We start from the raw sequence: 20,992 nt of genomic DNA on the forward strand, positions 1-20,992 counted from the left end.
GCTAACCGAACCCTTCCCTTTGGGCACTTCTACCGTGGTGAAAGCGTCAAAGCGACATTACGCGTGTTACCCTGGTATCCAGCAAGTACCATTAACAAGACCATGCTCGGAGCTTCGGTTTAAATCAACGTGTCTTCATCCTGCGCCTGGAACACCATCAGCAGAGAATGTTGCGAGGAAGCCCTTTGGCTTGGGGTCAGAAGAGCGGTCTTCTCGCCTGCACCAACGGCATCATTGATTGGGCCAGTCGCCCCGTTCCCGTTTATGGAGCTGTCAGGCGAGCTACCATCGAACCCCATGTAATTGGTGGTCGTGGTGCTGCTGGTCGAGGGTATATCGTTAAAATCCGGCGATGCGAGAGGCGGCGCTTGCACGTTCCTCGCGCCGCTTTCCAGGGATACCAGCTGCAAGCTGTAGGACTCACGGTACCCCGAAGTGCTCGACGTGTCCTCGTCCCAGGACACGTCCGACTGAGGGTGCAGATGATGATGATGATGGTGGTACCGGTGGTAGTGGTGTTGAGCAGCCGAATGCTGGCGCTGTTGATCGTTATCGTTGGTCCTCTCGTCGGGAGTCTGGCGAATCGAGAGACTGCGTCTTGAACGTATGGAAGACGAGTCCGAGGGGATGCTGAAGACGGAGGGCTCTGTCACCGCTGTTGCCGGCCCCATTGTTCCCGAGGTCATCGTCGAGGCAGCTACTGGCGCAACTCGTGTGGCTAGTTGACTCTCGCGAGTCTCCGCTTTGCCCGGGTTTCCCTGCGATGCCTGAGACTTTATAAGAGGAACGAATTAGAGTCGCGCGTCCTGACTTGGCTCGGTAGCTCTTCGGGTACAAGATCTTGTAACGATCTGGAGGAATACCTCGACGTGCGTCCGCCGACTCTTTCGCAGGCGGAACGTCTTCTTGCTTTGTCCCATGGAGCGTTGTAATCGAGGCCTGTCGAACCGAGTCTCTCCGGAACTGTCCTCGACGGGGCTGTTCATGCTGAGCTGGCTCGTCGAGGTTTCCCCTGGGGAAGGCGAGAGCGAGAGCGTGTGTACTCGTGAATGCCGCTACCCAGAGGAAAGATTCGTTCGCTGGTCTACGTCTCTACTCATGCTGCCGTCTGCGGGGGCTCTAGGCGCTGCTAAACTACCCTTCGTTTCGACTCGGACGATTCGTCGGTGAGACCGTATCCACTGATGCCTGTACACGCGCAATCGTTTTATGCAAGCGGGCGTAAAGCAGGGTAACGAGTCGCCGGTCTGTCTCGATATTCCATAACATGCATCTTTAATTAATTCCCCATTAATTTTCAAGGTTACCGGCGACTAGCCACCATGGAGCGGAAAGAGATGCTGAGCAAGAGACAGAATAAAAATCAGGAGAAAAGGGAGCAGGCCGAAGAGTCACGAGAGAAGCAAGGGCTCGCACGTCGCTCGATCCCGGGCGACGACTGATATCCTGATAAGGATCCTCACGATATGGATCATCGCCTGGACCCGGAGCGACGGGCATCACCCTCGATGGAACATCCCGGGGGTGCAACGGGGTCACTCGGGTTCGCGGAATTACTTCCAAGGGTGCTGCTACAGTACCATCACTAGTCGTACCAGTACAGGGACCTTGGGATTTACCTGACGAGTTTCTATACTCTACGGAAGATACAAAGCGCAGTTTGAACGTCTTTTGTTGAGGTAATTTAGGACGAGGCTTAACATTGTTACGTTCGTCGGTAGAAGACGATGGTTGCGATCTATCTGAAACATGCCACATCGAACGTCTAGCGTGAGGGGAAAGACGATCATCGCACACAATCGGACAGACCAGTCGGCGGTGTAGGTCCGTTGGCGAGGTCAGGGTCGCGACTCTTCGACGTCGCCTAATTTTCTCGCGTTGCTTTTTTTTTTTTTTTTTTCGAAAACTGGTCTACTCGGCTCCTCGGAACATGTACTTCGCGAACCCAATGGGCAAATAACTCGACCCGAATACGTGGTATTCAGTCCGTCACTGTAAACGTCGAGTTCTCGGAGCGGAGCAAGTGTAATTTGAATTTTGTACCATTGCAGATAGGCCGAAGCCCGACAAGTCTGGCAGCGCACCAGGGACGAGGTTGTCAATCCGATTACCGGTGTTCGATTAGCGGGAAAGTAACTTCACTTTCTAAATCCTTAAACTGGAAGACAAGGGCAGAAAGGGGAGACAGAAAGACAGATGGGGGAGGTACTGCACGGGGCTAGGTACAGGGCTACGAACATCGGGGGGGTCGATCATTGAAACGTGGGACATCGGAGAAGCGAAAGATGCAGACACGCAGGGGATGTATCGTGATAGCAAAGGAATCGTGTAGATTCGATCGGCTTACCTCCTTTCCCTAGCTAGCAATGGAAGCAACGTAATGATCAATGCGTCGATCGCACGGAAATAAACGAAGAGGCCAACGCGCCCTCTTCGAGGCTTCTTCTAATCACCGAGGTGCGTTTAGGACCCACTTTTGCAACTGCTATCCAGGGCGCGTTTGCCTCTTCGTCGCGCGCAAGAACGGCTCTTGTAACATGTAAGCGTAAGGCGATGGCGGCGTCTGGTAATATCATTTTGCAAGGACGCCGAGCGTCTTCGAGGGCGAGACTCGTCGGTGCTCGCGATTCGCGCCGTCTATGGGACACCGCTCTTGGGCCGGCCGATTGGCGCCGATTTCAGGGAACTCCGCGATCTCCAAACTTCCCGAAAATTCGAGGGAATTCCGCGGTTCGCGTCAACTGGAATCCTGGTGGTTGAAGCGCGGCGAGCTCCGCGAGCGCTCGCAACAGGTGAATACTTACCTGTCGGTCCAGGCTGCTCGTATGTCGACTCTCCTTGGCAGAACTCGGAACTCCCTCTCAGAGTGGACGAGGCTCCGCTCGACACGGAGCCTGGAATCCAGAGGCGTGTGATAAAGAGATGTAATTTTTATAAATAATGTATCGAGTCTGTCAATCATTTTCCAGGACGCACCCCTTGCGGTGTGACTGCCGTGGCTGGGATGGCTCCCGTGGGCATCATTCGTGGCCGAAGGCTTCCCAGATTGCTGAGCTAGATGCTGGACCGAAGCTGATGCAGCAGGCTGAGTCCCAGGATGCGCCGGCGTTGTCGTGGAATGGATCGATGGAGTTTCGGCAGGTGTACGATTCACGTGGGTCCGGGAGCCTAGGTCTCCGGTGAGGAGGTCGATCAAGGATGGTCTCTGAGTGCGCTGTCCGTGAGGAATGTCGCTCGCGTTTTGCGCAGCGTTTGGTGCCGTTGGGTGCATGTCGACCAGGCTCCTCTTCGGCTCTGGTTGCAGCTCATCTGCGGGAAGAGAAATAAATAAGGTAATCGTGATATCGTGGGACGAATCAGTTCCTGGGTGCTGCTCCACCGACCGAATTTCCGATCCTCGATCTCCTTCTTCAGGTCCCTTAGCTCCCTGAGGAGGTCCGTCAGCAAGGTGCCTCGGGATTTCGGCACGGGCATCGCCTCGCCGTTGATCTTCCTCCGGATGGAGCCCTGCATGTTTCTCTCGTGCTCGGATATCGGCGGCTGGCCGATCTTGTGCACGATGAACGGCAGCATCTGGATGTAGAGAGCTGTGCGATGGATCACCGAGAACTCGATGAAGTTCCATAGATGGACGGATGCCTCGTTGCGCTTGTTTAGAAGACGCATGGTGCGCAGGATCCGTGGCCACTCGGTTTTCAGCTCGGACTCGAAGCAGATGGTCATGATCTTGAGGGCTGAAACGAAGGAATTTGGTAAAAGGAGGTGGAAGAAATGGACTAGGTAAGTTAGTTCCAGCTCTTAACCCACCCAGAAACGCCACTTGGTAGAGCGTGAGGGAGATCTTGGTGGGGACCTTGGTGTCCCTCGCAGTAAACGTCAAGCTACCAGTTCTCACATCAGCGGTGGTCTTCAGGTTCTGGGCCGTGATGGGCGCACACTTGGTGGTAGGTGGCCAGAGGGTATTGAGAACGGTGGTCAGCGCAAAGCTAATGTCCGACTGCCTCAACTTGGGGACATCTGGAACCAGGGAACCCGTTACACCATGAAGAGTCAACCATGAAGCCTTAAGTTCCAACCTTTCCTCCCAGTGCCGACACGCAGGAACAACGGGATCAGCAGATTGAGCAACGTATTCTCTGTCCTGGTCTGCGTGGCGAACATGGACTGCCCTCCGCAGATATTTTCCAGAGAGTATCCTTCTCCCAGAGATATCGCATGAAGCGCAATCAGCCTCAGCACAGTGGAGCAGAAATGTCTGGGAGGTATCTGGCTCATCAGAGCAGCAGAGGCCGCGGAAGTCACCTCTACTAAGCCCGTGGTGTCCCCAACAATGAGAGCCTGTTCCAAAAATCAACTCATCATGGGCCCACCCAAGTTTTCGCCTTGTTGCCCAACCACTCACCTGGCAGGTGCTGAGCAGGGTCTTCAGGTGTTGAAAATGCGCTATGTAAGGGTACTTCGACAGGGTCTCGTACACGCCTTTCAGCAAGTCGCTGGCCGCCTCCCAGTCGGTGTTCCGTCTAATCGAGGCCTTCTTGTAGATCTTGCTGAACGTCTTGTCCAACCTCCTCAGAATGATGGTCAGCGCAGGTCTCATGTCGTCGTTGGACCACTCCGTGGAGGGAAGCACGTCGTTCATGTACCTCCGCAGACCCCGGCAGCCCATCGTTTCCGGATCGTAAGGAGAGATCTTCAGCAAGCTGTGAGCCACGTCCGCTAGACGCTGGAATCAGAACCACGTTGAAAACCGTCTTCTTAATCGCAGGTCGTCTTGCGATGGACCTACCACGTGGCATTTGGAGTCCAGGAGCTCGATCGTCTTGCCGTCTGACGACTTCTTGTTGAGCTCGGCTAGGCGAACCGAACAGCGTGCCACGAACTCTCCCACCATGTTCAGCAAGGTGTCCCTGGGCCTGCGGAATTCGTTTTTGTGGCAGCTCTCGGCGTCCTCGTTGTCGCGGTCGTAGAGGATCCTGCTCTTGGTGTGCTCCATGTACTTAGTCGCGTGCGCTTCGTCATCGAAGTCGAAGCCAGGAGAGTAAGGACCCTTTCCGTAGTTCCTCTGGCTGGACCCCTTGTGCTCAGGACTGGACTTTTGTGGCCCATTGTAGTACCTACCGCAAGGATTCCCATAATTCATGTAAATAGATTCTTAAGAGTCGTCATTACTAAGGTACTCTTCAGGACTGCTTCACTGACTTCGTCAACGCTTCGGAATTGTTGACCAGAGTCTTCACCGCAATCGCCAGCTGGTTGATAATCTCCTTCTCCGTTTTGCCCTCCTTGTTGTAGGCGGGGGACTGAATCTGCTGCACGTAGCAAGGGAGTATGGCCTCGAGGATGGTCTACAGAAGAAAATCCTCCTTCAGCATCTACGTGTACTCTGGTGCGAGTTCTGCCACACTCACCAACATTTGTTGACCCCTCACGGAATCGGCTGCATAGGCTATGACCATCACACAGAGCGAAATGCAGTCAAGAACCGTCACCATCTCATTTTCGTCGTGGTAGCAGAAGTCGATGGCCTTCAGCGGCTTCTGCTCTTTCACAAGCTCGCCGATGTTCAGGGGATCCGGCGATGGCGTTTCCAGACTCAGCAGGAGGTCGAAGAGACACCTCGAGGGTACCTAACAGGTGAGGAAGGTGGAATCGGCAATGAAATTCGCTGGCACTAAATTTTAATGCGGTTTTCCATGTGCTCACCTTGTGCGCTTCTCCGTGGGTGCTCGTTTCATCCGTGTCTAAAATTGTGGACACACTTCCGAACATCTGGAGGATGAAGGGCTTCCTGTTCATCAGGTAGAACTGCTTCACCGCGTACTCCACCGTGGTGGTTACCAGTTTGTTGGTCCGATGGTTAGAGTAGAGTTGCAGCAGGGTCGGCACGATTAATAAGTACCCGTTGGTGGAGAAGATGTTCTTGAAGTTGTGGGCCGCGTTGATGTAGGTGGCCACGACGTACCTGAGGATGCAGGAGTCCTCGCTGTGAAGGATCACGGCACCGTTCAGGACATTCAGGAAGAGGTGGATGTCCCCTGAGTAGGCGAAGTTCCCCGCCATCGCTTCGAACATCCTCGCGATCAGCCGGACCCACATGAACTTGTGCATCACGTCCAAGCCCAGGAGTTCCTGAAGAGCCAGGAGATTTAATCGTGAGCACGAAAAAATACGGTATGAAAAATGTATCGATCTACCCTGCCGATCTCTCCGCCCTTGTAGAGGTCTAGATCAGCCTCTAGTGCTTTCCTTGGGAAGGAGGGCAGCTTCATCAGCTCCTCGTGCAGAAAGACGACCCTCTGAACCACCATGTCAACGTTCTTCAAGATCGCCCAGGTGAGCATCACCTTTCCGATCTCCACGAATTTGTGCACCAACTCCTGTCTTTGCAGGGCGTCGAACGCCTCTTCAGGCTTCATGTGCACCAGCTCTAGTTGCGGGTATTGGGACCTCTTGAAGAAGTAGTAGTCTCTGACGTAGGACGAGGGATTGTGTATCTGGTCTGTAAGAGGAGGAAACGTCAGGGTTCACGTGGAGCCAAGGAATGCCGACTGTCGGAACGATCGAGGCTCACGGGTCTTGTAGTCGACCAGGAAGTACTCCTTGTGGCGAGCCTCGTCTATCCCGAAGAAGTCCAAGGATTCCCGGAGAATCTGGCAAAACTGCGTGTCTTCTTGCACGGGAAATTGAGAGGGGATTCCACCGGCGTCGGGATCCTGAGGACCATGGACGATGATCTTCTTCGCTGATGGAACATTGGCTGTCAGGAGGATCGAGGCGTCGCACTGCTCCTTCCGCAGGATTTGCTTCAGGTCTTTGAACATAATCCCGTGGACGCTGTGCACCACCTGAATAAACGTTCCATCGAAGACCATTGATTATTAATTGCGGGAATTTATCGAGAACTTTTATCAACGTGGTGCGTGCTTATTTACCATCCACAAAATCGAAAGCGCTGTCCCGATGAGCTTCTGACCCTCTTCATGCGGTGAGCGCACGTAAAACATGACATAACCGATTATATAATTGTACAGGGCAAAGGCAGCTTGCTGCGGCAACTTCGGCACGAATCTGATCAGGTGTCTCAGGATCTTGAACATCAACTCCTGCTTCTCTCTCGTGAGACGTTCCAAGACGTACCGCAGGAACAGTGCGCTGTCTTCCACCAAGCAGTTCCAGATCACCTGAAGAATGATTCCAGGATTAACCTTAATTTTCAAACGAAGATATCAGAATCCTGGTGCCACCTCTACCTGATAAGCAACCTCGTAAACGGCGTTTCCATCATCAGAAACTGCTGCATCGTCCAGTAGACTAATTATCTGGACTATTGCGGAACAGAGGGACGAGGGGAATAGAGACAACGCGGACTGACCATGGTGAGAGGTACTTCTTGGAGCGATCTCCGCAGCATCCTCGTCAGCATTGCCTGTAATGAATTTTTCAGTTAATAGAGGCTCTTTGTACTCGATGTCTTTAGATGTACTCCACATGCCTTCATCATGGTCATCCCCCACAGGACTGGGTTCGTAAGCAGCCTGAACAGTGATGGGGATCGTGGTGATCAGGAAGTTCTCACGTTCCTCCCTCTTCTTGTCGTCTTGCGCCTGAAGAGCCCTCTTGATCAGTTCGGTCTGCTGTTTTTTCCTGGTTTTCGTGGCCGTGACCAAGGACCTCTGGAATTGAATAGGATCAAGAGTACTGCGAATGGTAAAGAGTCAAACATCAAACTTACATGACGCTCCTGGTTGATGGTGACCTCCTCTACTTTGGTTTTCATTTGAGGCATCCAAGGTGGGTCGACCACGGGGAGCGACTCGATGCCGATCTTGGGTGAAGGTAGGGTGAACTCGATGCCTGGTGGAGGCACCTTGAAGGTCAGGTGAGCAGTCTCTTCCATGCGTGGCCAGACTTGGTACCTCAGCTTCCAGAGTACTTGGAATCGCAGTATCGCGTTGATGCGGACCGAAGCACTCGAATTACGAAGACCTCGATGCATCAGGTCACTGGCTTGATTGGGTGCTCGCACGGCTGCAACGATGAACAACGAAGCTGCCGAAGCGGCCACTTCCTGGTTGGACTCCAAAAGTAGCTCCCAAGCTACCGGAAGAACGTCCACAAAGAGGTCCTCCGACATGATAGCGGCTCCCTTCACCAAAGTCGCCAGGGGTGCGTGGAAGGCTTCCTTCACCTGCATCATTCTCCTCATCAGACCCTGCAGAGGATCCTGAAGTAATGGATAAAAACGCGAGCACCTTACCTGGGTCCTTATATATTTTAGGATCGCCGGCGGTTCCTTGTTGGAATCGTCATCGCTGCCATCGTCTTTTAGAGCTCTCCTCGAGGGGTCCTTGGCGCGCTCTGAGTCCTGGTCGGCAAGATCCCTTGTAGAGTCCCTCTGGAACCCGGTCATCCTGCCCGACTGAGACCCATCCGAGTTCTTCTCGATCCTGGAGTAAAATAATCCATGAGGCCACGGCATACCAACAATTTCAGCTGAGGTGAAACGCACTTACTTGTACTTCCTCCCAACGCTATCCTTCCTGCGAACAGGCGAAGTCTGGGCACTGGTTTGTTCGGAGACCTTGCGAGTGTTCCTCTTCTCCTTCTTGCCGTCCTCTTTTTTATCAGTGTCAAAATCGAAGGTGCTGGCGCCGTCCAGGATGCCAAACTCCTCACCGTATATTTTCCTTACAGACTTGACAAGCCGACTGCCAGCTCTCATCTGCCTTCGGTGACAGAAGGGGTGACAGAAATTCTGGTGGGAGCAGTAGAAATTGAAGGAGCTGGATATCTGAACCAGGACCCTCATCCAGGGGAAGTTCTTGTTGGTCTCGTCGGTGTCGTTGCTATCACTGGGACTCTCCGGAGGCTGATCGTCGCTCAGAATCCCCGGAGACTCTTCGCCACCGCTGACCTCTCCAGCCCCGACACCACCACCAACTCCAATTCCGATTCCAACACCAACGCCGACTCCAAGACCCAAACCTGGCTCCGAAGTGTCGCTTCTGTCCGACAAGGAGCTCACCTTCCGCTTCGACTGGATGGAATCCGCTCTTCTGACGATGTCTACGAGGATCGGGCAGAAAAGGATTAGGATTACAATCATAAATAGATGGAGGTTAGATACTGGAACACGTACAGGGTTCGCACTCCACGTCCTTGCCCTCCTTCGTGTTGCGTCTCAGTTTGAGGCTCCTACGTTTGAAGGATCCCGTCGTGACGGCACTGCCCGTCGCGGTTCCTCGACGCAGGAGGAAAGGTCTTCCCGAAGGAGCTTGGACCCGTTTGTTCCTCTCTCGTTCGTTATTCGAAGCCTGATTCTCCTCGCCCTGGATGGTGACGGTGGACTTGCTGCTGCCCTCCGACTCGTTGTCCGGCTCGTGCAGGACGAAGCTGATTTTGCGCTCTGGACAGAAATTAAGCATCAAGCCCAAGGATCAAAGAGAGGAAGGGTTTGGGAGATTTACCAGTTTCTCGATCCCCGGCGATGGATTGGAGACTCTGTGCCGAGGTTTGCGAATGACCCATGGAGGACAGGGCCATGCTCCAACGTCTGTTCGCCTCGCGACTGTACATCCTCTCCCAGGGTGGAGGTCGCTCCTTCGTAGAAAGTCTGCAGGACTTGGGCAAGGTCCTGTAGGTCTCGCGAAGGAAGGCCGTGATTTCCAGGAGCAGGACGCAGGCGATCAGCCTTAGAGCCGTAGGGCATGGGGACCCGTAAGCGTTGATGCTCGCTGTGAAAAATCATGGGTAAACGTCAATATCTCCAACAACGAATTAAAGGAACAATTGGAAATTTTCTCCACCTTCGTCCAGGAAGTCCTCCTCTTCGTCTTCGACGATAAAATCCCGTTGCTTGGTATCGTCCGACATCATGGCCACGACCTGCTCGACGTTCCGCTTGTCGACTGCTAGGAGTTCCTCCAGTCTTCCGCCGATCGCCTGGATTGTCAAATTGATCTCCAACCAGACTTTTTAATAAATTATAGAATTAATCCGAAGGATCGCCAACCTCTGCCCACTGGTAGAACAGCTTCCCAGCCGCGCGCTGCAGGACGTGCGTCCTCCTGAGACCAGTGGGAGCGTTCCTGTTGTTTGTTGACACCGACGGTCGGAACATGGGTAAGTTGAGCTTCATCCAGGCTGGCCACTGGCCCTTGTTGCAGCGATGGACAAGGTGCGCACACTCCAGGATGAGACAAGCACGAGCTACCACCGGGGCGTGAGGCTAAATCAGCAAAAAAATCCAGATTAGCCAGGTAGGACCTTCCAGGATCTTAATTAATAAAATCGTGACTCTTCACCAGGTCCAGAATGGCCGCCATCAGGTGGTGATCCGGCACCGATCCCGGCTGACAGGTCTCCAACAGGAAGGAGAACCTCATCATGCCGTCGTAAATCGCCGTTTGGGGGACCAGTCGCCTTTCTTTCAGGACGACGAATTCCGACTCCCTGAATGCTTCGCCGAACTCCATGGAGTTCCTTCTGCTGAAGTCTGGAATTCAAGGACGGTATTAAAAACAGGAGCTAGTTGACTCGATAGAACTGACTATTGACTGGCTCACAACTGCCTGGCGCTTCCTCCGAGCTCTCCTTCTTCTTGCCCTTGCCAAATCCGATCTTGTTCAGCTGATCCTCCACCCTGCGTTTCGCCCTCTGCAGGGTTTGACCTACCCTGTAAGGATAATGTTGGCAGTGGTCTTTGGAGGAGTGCTTGAAAGAACCTCTTGGCTGCTTACCCTCGTCCTGTTCGGGAGGTACCACGATTGTGACCTCGTTGGAAGCTGGTTTGACGAACGAAGCTACTTTCGGTGGGAGATTCACTGCTCTCGTGACTGTCAGTCGAATCCGTACGTCCGTATTCTTTCCTGAACCAGTTTACTACAACCAAAAGGAACCTTTTCATCTTCATCTTCGTCATCTTCCGCTCGTTTTCAGGGGGTGTCTCCGCAACCTCGCTTACCAATTCCGCCGATCGGGAACCTGGTCTTCTTGGATTTCCCAAGGCTCTGAGAAGGATCGCTGATTCCTAAATTCCTCTCGCTCTGCCTCGGCGTCAGGACGTGGTGCTTTTTCCTGAGGTTCCCCAGAGGACTCTGGCTGACTTTCGCGTTCTCCTCGCTCAGCTCCGTCTCCAAGAGACTCTTTAAAAAAAATTATAATATCATTTAGAAATTAAATAAAAAATTACGGCATCTTTAACGCTCAAAACCGAACTTACGGCGCAGGTTGAAGAGGTGCTCCGCTTCTTGAAGAGGAACTTCCTCGTGCCACGGTCGTCCACCGCGTAGCAGGATTCTCCTCCTAAATCGGCATTCTCCTCCAGATCCGACTGATGAATGTGTCTGAAAATGAAAAGTAATATGAATTTTAAGGCGAATTAATTGAACCTGAAACTGGGAATCTCTACCTGATGACCCGAGTGGTCTTGACGTCGCTGTTGCATCGCCTGTTCGGTCGATCAGCAGCATCGAGGATTCCACTCAGAGCTACCCGACGAAAAACCCCTCCATGTGCCTCTTTGACGTAGGTCATGAACTGTCTCAAGTCGCAATAAAGCGCCATGTTCTCCTGAGCCTTGAGCTCCTTCAGGGTCTTGACGAACATCGTCACCAGGACCTTGAAGACGCAGCTCATGATATGGCCCTCGATACCCCTCGCTGCGTTGTTCCCACCTCCGAAACTCACGATTCCGGAGTTGGAAGTGTTGGTGTTGGTATTCATCGCGTTTGCTGCACCTGGAGTCGTCGCCGCACCTAAGGATCCCGACATCGCCAGGCCAGCTCCAAAATTCGTGGCATATCCACCCTGCGAGGCCACGTCCGGAGACTTGTTCGAGCCCTTCTTCTGGCCTGAAATTTAGTCGCCTTGAAATCTCGATCCTCCTTCAAGGTTGCGCCGAACGACGTACTCGGGTCCATGCAGAATCCCACGTAGGCGTGGAAGAAGTCCAGGATCTCCACGACGGGCTGGTCCCTGACCATTGCCCTGAAGAACTTGGAGAACTGTCGAGGATTCGCGCGATGCAGCTTGCCGAGGATCGTCTGGCCCTGAGACCGTACAAAGTCTGCGGGGGGTCCTCGAATACTGTCTCCACACCCATGAGGACATCCCAGGTGCTTCAGGACCCTGATGGTGCAGTTGACGAGCATGTTGTGGGGCGTCGTCTTGGCAAGGGGTGAAGAAGGTGGGGGCGGAGGTGGAGGCGGTGGCAAAGGTGGTGGAGGTGGCGGAACTGGTGGAGGTTGAGGTTGCGAACTTCTCTCTTCTCGGTCCAGCTCGTTCAAGGGAGAATCCCTCTTCTTGGCGTCGGCCCCACCTCCCGAACCTGGAATTTTTTTCACCCCCGGAAAATATTTCACAGAGTTGTAAAACCCTCCTAGAATATTTCTTTCTTTTTTTTATATCTCAATCACTCACCCACGTTACCGTTGGACATCTCTTCCCGAGTGCTGCGATCGAGCACTCCCATTTCCATGAGTAGTTCCACCAGGTTGAGGATGGTCTCGCAAACGCGAAGGGTGCAGCTCGATGCATCCCTCAAGGCTACCGCGTGGACGGCCTGTTAATTGATAAAATTAATTTTATATTTATTGCAGGCTGTTTTTATCCAGGACCAAGCACCTTCAGAACAACCCGGCGGTCCAGGTCTCCTTCCTTCGTGATGTAACAACTGGACCCTGGTGCTTCAGGAACTTCTTCTCCAGTATACGTGATGTTGGAGTCGGTTTGCGATCTCGTCAAGCTGGCTTTCCTTTCGCACCCTATACGCATCCCCTGTATACTGACAGCATCCAGCTGACTGTCAATCGAAGGCTATTGACAAAAATGAAATTAATCCGTGAATTAATATTAGAGGTAATGAAAAGTACACTGTTTCTTTTTTTTTTCCACTTTACCTGCTTCTTCATGTAGTCCGGGGAAGGTGTCGGGGTGTGTTCCGTGACAGTAATTATGGGATTTGGCGCTGTGCAGGACTGACTGTAGAAACGACCCTGCTTCCTTTCTACTCGAGTATCTCCAATATATCTGCGAGTACACATCGAATGATCCATTGCGATCTATCGTGGGCGATTTCTAAGGAAATCGAAGCTGGCAATCGTGATTGAGAGAAAGGACGAAAGATATACCCATGCCATGAAATCTCTCCAAAGTCGGGCATTCTATCGCTTCTAATTGTCTACCCTCTACTTCCTCTTGATAACGCCTGATTACTCGATTAGTGTATCTCATTCTACCTCATGCTTGTAAGCAACTTCTGCCTGCGTTCGCCATAGCAAAGGAAATCTAAAATCTTAAAGTTGGTCTCAGGTGAGACCTGGCAACAAGAGAGATTTCGTGAAAAATAATTGTCGAGATCGTGATAAAACTGGGGATTGTTATTTTCTTCTATTTTTTTTTTATGCAAGTGACTGTGCAAAAGAATTAATGAAGCATGTGGGAATGGTTCCTTGGTCGAGAAATAATTTAAAATAGTTAACTGAGCCCAGATAATTGAGAAAATGAAAAATAACACTAAGGTCCATGGTAAATAAATGAAGTCAGGCCATTCCTCGCATTCGCGTCAAAGGAAAAATCGAAAAGCGAGTTTCCGATCGAAAGAAAAGAGGGGTCGCAGTCGGTCGTCGGTCTGCCGATTTTGAGGGAACTTCCCGGTATCGTCCTTGGTAAGCCGTACAGCTGACAATAAGCGTATGCAAATTGCAGAAAGGAAGGAAATAAATGTTTTCGCAGTCGTTGATGACTTACCCTCCCGCGGTCAGCTCGTTAATCAAGCAGCTGAGCACGAGTTTCGGGGCGAAAGGTCGAACGAGAGATAGAGAGAGAGAGGGAGAAAGAGACACATATATAGAGAAAGAAATTACGAAAAGATCGGACATATATTTTGTTCTCTTCGCTAATCATTACGCACTTTGTCAGTGCTAACTAGCCGAGTACTCGGTAGGGCTTTGAATTAATTTTCCAAATTTTTTTCTTTACCTCCTTTTTTCCTTTTTTTTTTTCGAGGAGATGAAAATTGCAAGAATTTTCTTTCCAATTCTAGGAGTCTCTACCGAGCCTCAGAAATTCTACTGTATATGTATATCTCGGTACTAGCGGATAATTACATTCCTACGTCTACCAGAATTATGAAATACCGTAGTTAAATACGTGCAAGTATCCCACACCTCGAAACTCCGTAATGGCGTATTCCATTTAAACATTTAACACATTCAGAGGTGAAGAACTTCTCGACGTTTAAGATTCGAAAGAAAGATATTCGTTACACTTATAGTTCCTGCTCGAACTAGGATAATTGTGATATCTGTCATATTTTTCATTTTTTCATGTCAGTATGTCATCGTGTCAGCCGTCACCCTATTTATTTTTCACGTGTGTATTTTTCGAACGCTGTAAAGTCGATTCCAATCAATACTTTTACTTGAAAAAATTCTGAGTGACTGTATCAATGTTAATAAATATATAGTGAAAATTCCAAGATGGGGTATTGTCATGGTTCGTTAGAAGAAATTGACAAAAAAAGCGAAAAAATACAGCCGTCATACGGTACGACTGCCTTAATGGAGGTGATCTCCGGAAGAAGTTCTTCACCCCCTGTATGACTTAGGAAAGTATCAAGATTTACGGTGAAATTGATAATTAACTCGATTCTCGTCAAAGATCTAGACCTGGATCTACGATGAAAATGGTTTTTCTACTATTTCTCGTATAAACGAGTACATAACTTACCTTAAACTGGGCATGCTCTTCCCTTTGATGAGGTTGGTAGGATGCTTCATCAGGTCGACGTCCCTGGCTTCGAAGGTTTTGGAACAGGGCGAAGTAGGCCTCGTCAGGTGGTCGTCACCTGTGTCGAGACTCCTATGACAGTCCTGCGACGAAATGAAAAATGAAAATCTCGGTACCTAATATAAAATATGAATTTCTTTTATACCATCGGGTACCAACCTGGTCGAAGAAGCCCTTAGACTCCTCATGGCCGATGTTCTCCAGAGTCTTCTCGGACTTGGAGAGCAGCTTGGTCTCCACAAAGGCCTTCAAATCGGCCATTTTCATGCGCTTCTTCGCCTTCTCACTTGCTCTTCTGGTATGAACGGTATCGGTGTCCTGGGACTTGCAGGAACCAAACGAGGAATCTGGGCACATTTTGAATATCGAGTTTACGAACTTTTTCTCCCTTGTCAGGCTCTTCGTTAAACATTGGACTTCATACCAGTCGATGGGGCCACGTCTCTAGGCCCTGGGACTTCCAACTCCTTGGCCTCGTGTTTCTTTTTGCTTTCAGGGCTGTGATATATGGAGACTTCGATCTTGGGAATGGGCAGAGAATTGCTCCTTCTTCGGGGCATCCTTTGCACGGAGCTGTCCTCGTTGATTTCGCATAGCCTGTTAAATGAAGTCGTCACTATCAGAATTCAAGGTATGCCAGAAATTCTTCAAGGTGAGGATTAGAAATTTTGTATTATTTATTATAGAATAAAGGAGACCCACCGGTGATAGAGATACTGGAGCGCCCAGAAGACGCCCTCCTCCTGCCACTGAGACACGAAGAGGCACCTGAGGACGGCCACGTCTAGAAAGGTCGCCGCATAGACATCTGTTCTTATGGTACGACCGGTTTCCGCAGGACCGCTGGTTCCGGTGGTACCAGCAATGGCGGCTCCCGATCCTGGAGAACTTCCGGCTTGACGTGGTCCAGAGCCCCCCGACGTCGCGTCTCTCTCGGTGCTTTCGTCCCTGTCATCTCTTTCTTTTGAATACCTGAGAATTTATTACAAAATATATCCAATATAATTTATTTTCCAGGTGAAATCTGTACCCGAGTCTCTGTGAAGTCGTCGACTTTCCCTGGAGCTGGCGATACGTATCGGTACCGGAAACGGCGGTGATCCTTTCAATCGTCAAGGTGGACCTCAAGGAGCTCGTCGAGGATTGACTCATTGCCACGTGAAAAATACGCGCCTCCCCCTAGAAAGGTTTCCAACCGAATTCAGTGACCTCAAGATCCTTCCAAAAGGTCCTTCACGGGACTTACTGCGAATATCGTGGACACTTCTCGCACGCCATCGACGCCTCTGTCGGACTCGCTCAGCGAGGGTAACCGGAAGATCATCTGAAAAATCAGAAAACAATGGTTCCTATCCACAGAAAAAAAATACCTCCACCGTTGAATTATTTCATCGTTTCATTGAATTATCAAGAAATCTTACCACGTGCTCGTCCTCGGTACTGGAACTCTCTTCAGGAATCGTTTCCGGGAAGGCCGTGTCCTTCGGCGACGACACCCAGTTGTTCTGGAAGAAGAGAAATTCCCATCGACCCTGGTTTAAATAACCTGGATTAATTTTAAGATTAATGGAGAAAAAATGTTTGTAGATCGAGGACCTCTTCATCCGCCGATTTTATGGACGATGGGGCTGACGGGGGTTGCTGATAAGAGGGCATTCCTTGTTCAGAGAAGCATACACTAGCTGTCTGGCTGGGAGGACTCTCCGTGTCCGGGTAATCGTCATTTGACGCGCCTAGATTAAATATTAAATTGATATTAATATCTTTAAAGATCATCTTTTACTTCGTTGTTCCATTTACCAGCCCCCGCGTAAATGGAGTCAAAATGGTGACGCTGTTGCTGTTGTTGCTGCCTGTGATGGTGATGATGGTGATATGGTGGCGGAGGTGGCGGAGGTGGAGGTGGCGGTGGAGGCTGCCTCGTTGATTTTATCGATCTGGACCAAAAAGTCTGCGGCTTTGGTCGGCAATAAGCGGTGAAACATGGCGCGTCTGGGTGACGACATTCCCACATCGCAGACCATATCTTAAGGCCATTTTCGAGGCGAAAATTGGTGGTGAAGTCGGAATCCTTAAGGTGGTTGCAAAGGGGCGCGAACAGGTAGACGAAGAGCTGTAAGGAAATTTAATTGATAATTCATTATCAGAGGAAATTATCGGAACATCTTAAATGTCTTACCGTCACCGTGGGTATCGAGAAAAGATAGTAAAAAGGATTCGTGCGATAAATTCCAGCTTCGGCATCTGCATCGGCGCACTCTTCTGCAGCATCCAGGATGATCCAATGCAGAGTGTAGAGGAGTTTCGTCTCCACCGCTCCGAGGCTCTGAAGGTCCTTCCTTCGGAACCGAAATTATTTCTCGATTATTTCCCTGGCTCTTGAAGTTCATCTTCGTCTTCCTGGTGCGCTTAATCAAAGCGCTAAAAAAATGCCACCTGTTGTTGAGGAGGTTCGCCGCACCATGAAGAACGTGTGGAAGAGCCGCTTGGATAAGTCGCCACCGGGATACATTATTTAAGGCATCCGTCAGTGGAGGAGAAAGTCCGAAATGCAGATTCTGGACCAACACTTTCTCGAACGACTGTCAACGAAAAACATTCGCTCAGTTTTGGAGAGATAAACTTTGGATTTGCCTAAGAAAAAAAAAAAAAGAAAAAAAATATTCAGTTCTCGACGGCAACTTGACTCACCTTGCAGGCTTCCTTCATCTCCTGAATCCGAGATTTCCGGAGTTGCATGACATGATAATTTTGTTAAACGAGATGTTTAAATTTGTTAAGGCTGAATGTTAAAAAAAAAAATAAGAGGGTACTCCATTCCCAGGAGAATGGTAACTTCGACCTGACAGGGACCGTACCAGCGAATATTTACAGTGAATATTTATTAATGTCTTACTGGAAGTTACCCAGTGATATTCAAAATCGCTGTTACGAGTACTGAGAGGAGGGGATGCTTACTTCTACATGGGGAGATGTGTTAAGAAAAGTATTAAGAAGAAAGTTTAAAGGTAATGCGTTATCAAAATGGTGGCTGCAAGCTGCCGGCGAAACTACAGCATGCATGACAGCTGATATCAATTACCATTTACTCTAGACACATTTTTCCTATTTTTGTAGAGTACGCAATTTTTATCGCTAGTCAAGGAGGCATTCGATGGTACAGCATCTATGGACCAATTTATTCATACATTAAGGATGAAATACTGGCAAGGGGTGGAAACGGATTGCGGTGAAACGTGCGTCTTATACCCGAAAGGAGCATCGATACCCGGCGAGGGGGGAAGCGCGTAGAAATCAATAAGCGAAGCTGCGATTCGCGGGGAACCACCGGATATCGTTCGATAGGTCTTTACAGTGATTTACAGTAATTGCTCGCAAACGGGGGCAAGCGTGCGACGAGCAGGGTAGCCGACTTACATGATGGCCGGGCGCATGTTGGCAGAACTGCAGGTGACACGTAGAGGCGGCCGCGCAAATAATGTTTTTTTTTTCTTCCGTTAGTGTAAGTCGGGCAAGTCGCGTCCAAGTCGGGCAATCGACATGTACGCGACCACCCCCGGGAGATTTTTACATAAAGGTAAAAAGAAAGACATTGAAAAAAAAAAAGATATGTACACCGCGATGACCGCGACATAACTGCAAATATGATTATTTTCTCTGCTTAAAAAAATCCGGCATTTCTTTTAGGGCTTCATCGCCATCCTTTTTCAAATATATGTACGAATTCGGGGAATAATTTCATTTACAATGAAAAGGAGCGAGCGAGTTAGATTAAAGGAAAAGATAAATAATTAGGAGGTAAATTCGAGATTTGATTTTGCGTAATGTTTGGCTTGCTCTCGAAGGGGCTTTGCCGGCGGTTTTCTTTTTTTGTTTGAAGAGTATGTACAAATCTGGGGAGCAATTTACAATGCCCGTGCGGTTACTCCGTGCTGCTCTCAGATCTAGAGCCAGCCAAAGAAAGGCAATATCTAAAGCGAGCAGGTGAAATGCACCAGCTTCGATGGCTTTCTCCTCCATCCTTCGCCGCGGCGTTTGCTCGGAAGCGTGCATTTAATTGTTTAATTGTTACTTTTATCGATGGATTTTGACATTCGGTGCGTCGACCGTGCAATGGCACCGCGAGTTCATTGAAACAGTGCTCGGTTGATGGAACTCAGTGTATTATTTTGTCTTTATGTTGAGTGAAACGCGTAGTAAACTCTTGTCTCTCTTTCTCAAAATTACACTCGTGAGAGGTGCTCTCTCCTTATTTGAGCCATCTTCGAAAATAAGGCCGAGAGTGGGTCTTACCATGCATGACGCCTCGTGTAGTTTGCCGAGTTTCGCCCGGATGAAGGGGCTGGAAAGAGAGGAAAAGATAGTTAAAAAATGGTTAGAAAATTAAGATAAAGATTCTCGTGACTCCTAATTTGCGTCTCACCTAATCTGTCGCCAGAGGAATATCTGGACGGGAATGGGCAAGGCCTGATCCTGAGGGGTTCCATCGTAAGACCGACGTCTGTCCATGTTGCAGTCAGACCTAGGGTACCTGAGAAAAAAGAAAGTCCCAAAAATACACAAAAATTCCCCCCGGTTATTTTACTTTTCATTTCTCACTCACCGTTCCTAAAATACACCTAATACACTTTCTAGGAGAAATGCGTAGTTCAAAGGGCACTCCGCATAAAAAGGTCCACGCAGGATCTTCAATGGATCGCCTGCCACGTGGTGCGCACTCTTGCGACTCTCATTTGGGAATGGCAGCTTGAATTTGTCCAGGATAAAAAGCGACGACTACGTCGGATACCCCGAAGAGCGAGGAGTCGACGTCCACGGAAGACCTTTGAAGAAACTTACGAGACCCTGGGGAGCCACCTAGTCCATTGTGTTGACAATGCGATGGACATTTGAGGACGACGAGCGATTCGTTATCGTTTCAAGAATTCCAGACCACGAAGCCAGGAAGATCCTCGATCGAGTTATCGATTCAGCCCTCGAGGCGTTGAACCGCCCAGGGTCATCAACGGGGAAGGATCCGTCAATCGATTCGGATGATCCTGTTTGAAACAACTTCTTCCGACAGGACTCTTCTGCGCCGCAGCGTTAGACGTCGACGGTTCGCCGGAAAATCGGCGTTTACGTAATCTGGCGTAAATGGACTGCTCCTCGAGGGAGCGACACGTGGCACCCCTTTTGCGACCGATACGGGGATGGTGACAAGGGCGGAGGCATCGAGCGAGGAGGACCGAGGCTTGGCCTGGCCTGGACTGAGAAGAGGAGGCGCCTCCACCCTCGCCTCGCGCTCGCGCAGCCCACGAGAGGAGACGATTGCGCGCGCGACTCGGGGCAATCCAACGCGCCGTCGTCCATCGATCAGCCCAGGAATCTGCCTCTGGACCACCCCGTCAACCCGACGACCTACCGACCCAGCTACACCGGGAGGCTGTAGAAGGAGAAATTCCATCCACCCCGGAAGAGGTGCGGAAAGCCCTCTTCGACTCGTAGGTGGAACGTTAAGGACGTTCTTTCAGTCCCTTGAAGACGTCCACCGATGGTTAGAAGAGTCGCCAAAGGTACGGAATCTGCATCTGGATCATCTCCATGACCTACCGACCCACCTATACAGGGAGGTTGTAGAGGAAAATCCGAGATTTCCGAGTCAGGAGGTGGCGCGGAGATGGAGCCCTCTTCATCTCGTGGATCTTAAGGACGTGGGTTTCTTTAACCGTAGAGATGTTGATGGACTGGTTCCGAGATGTTCCTCTTGTCTGCCAATCGCTGGTTGTAGATATTAGAGAGATTCCGGCTTCTCGCCGTCAGCGTCGCGGAGCTTCTTGTCCAGGAAGCTTTCCACGTCCTTCAGGGTCATGTCCATCTCGAAGGAAATCTCGTCGCCTCTGGCCCGAACCTTCCCCCGTTTGCTTCCACAGGGGATGGGGTTGATCTCGATGCAGACCTCGGTCGTGGCCCCGGACTCCCCAGCTACTCTTCTAGCTTCGTTCCCCACAGCTCTGCAGATGTCGCGCCAAAGCTCCTTCTGGCTAGGATGAAGAGCCACCACGAGCTGCTGGAAGGTCTCCCAGTCCATGTCCTCGTTGCTCTCCAGGATCTTGCGATAAATCGGCAAAACGGGAGAATTAGAAGTCCCGATTTTCCTCGCCTCGACTCCGTTCTCGCCGAGGCTCGAGGCATCCCCTGAAGAGACGTCGTCGTAGGTCAC

At 50.6% G+C, this 20,992-nt stretch overlaps 1 protein-coding gene across 1 annotated transcript; it reads right to left on the bottom strand.

Moving 5' to 3' along the window:
* Window positions 1-73: 73 nt before the first annotated feature.
* LOC105701106 (protein unc-80 homolog) lies at window positions 74-19,315 on the bottom strand. Its single transcript, XM_023433515.1, is given in 51 exon segments — window positions 74-697; window positions 836-1,012; window positions 1,620-1,742; window positions 2,805-2,894; window positions 2,977-3,309; window positions 3,384-3,734; window positions 3,808-4,017; window positions 4,077-4,338; window positions 4,403-4,723; window positions 4,787-5,114; window positions 5,200-5,345; window positions 5,409-5,627; window positions 5,704-6,129; window positions 6,195-6,499; window positions 6,572-6,845; window positions 6,933-7,181; window positions 7,251-7,426; window positions 7,484-7,673; window positions 7,733-8,188; window positions 8,258-8,447; window positions 8,514-9,066; window positions 9,128-9,408; window positions 9,464-9,734; window positions 9,807-9,942; window positions 10,013-10,228; window positions 10,305-10,495; window positions 10,566-10,675; window positions 10,725-10,881; window positions 10,964-11,144; window positions 11,222-11,345; window positions 11,411-11,867; window positions 11,912-12,328; window positions 12,421-12,562; window positions 12,625-12,816; window positions 12,900-13,029; window positions 13,750-13,779; window positions 14,731-14,873; window positions 14,950-15,174; window positions 15,231-15,387; window positions 15,493-15,762; window positions 15,821-15,969; window positions 16,037-16,114; window positions 16,212-16,295; window positions 16,387-16,523; window positions 16,591-16,903; window positions 16,970-17,129; window positions 17,227-17,372; window positions 17,482-17,502; window positions 18,208-18,234; window positions 19,084-19,132; window positions 19,214-19,315. Coding segments are annotated over 51 exon segments (11,037 nt in total). The 5' UTR covers window positions 19,300-19,315; the 3' UTR covers window positions 74-119.
* Window positions 19,316-20,992: the final 1,677 nt, after the last annotated feature.

This window comes from Orussus abietinus, unplaced genomic scaffold (assembly GCF_000612105.2).
Source record: "Orussus abietinus isolate OABI.00-Male unplaced genomic scaffold, Oabi_2.0 scaffold5, whole genome shotgun sequence".
Classification (NCBI taxonomy): domain Eukaryota; kingdom Metazoa; phylum Arthropoda; class Insecta; order Hymenoptera; family Orussidae; genus Orussus; species Orussus abietinus.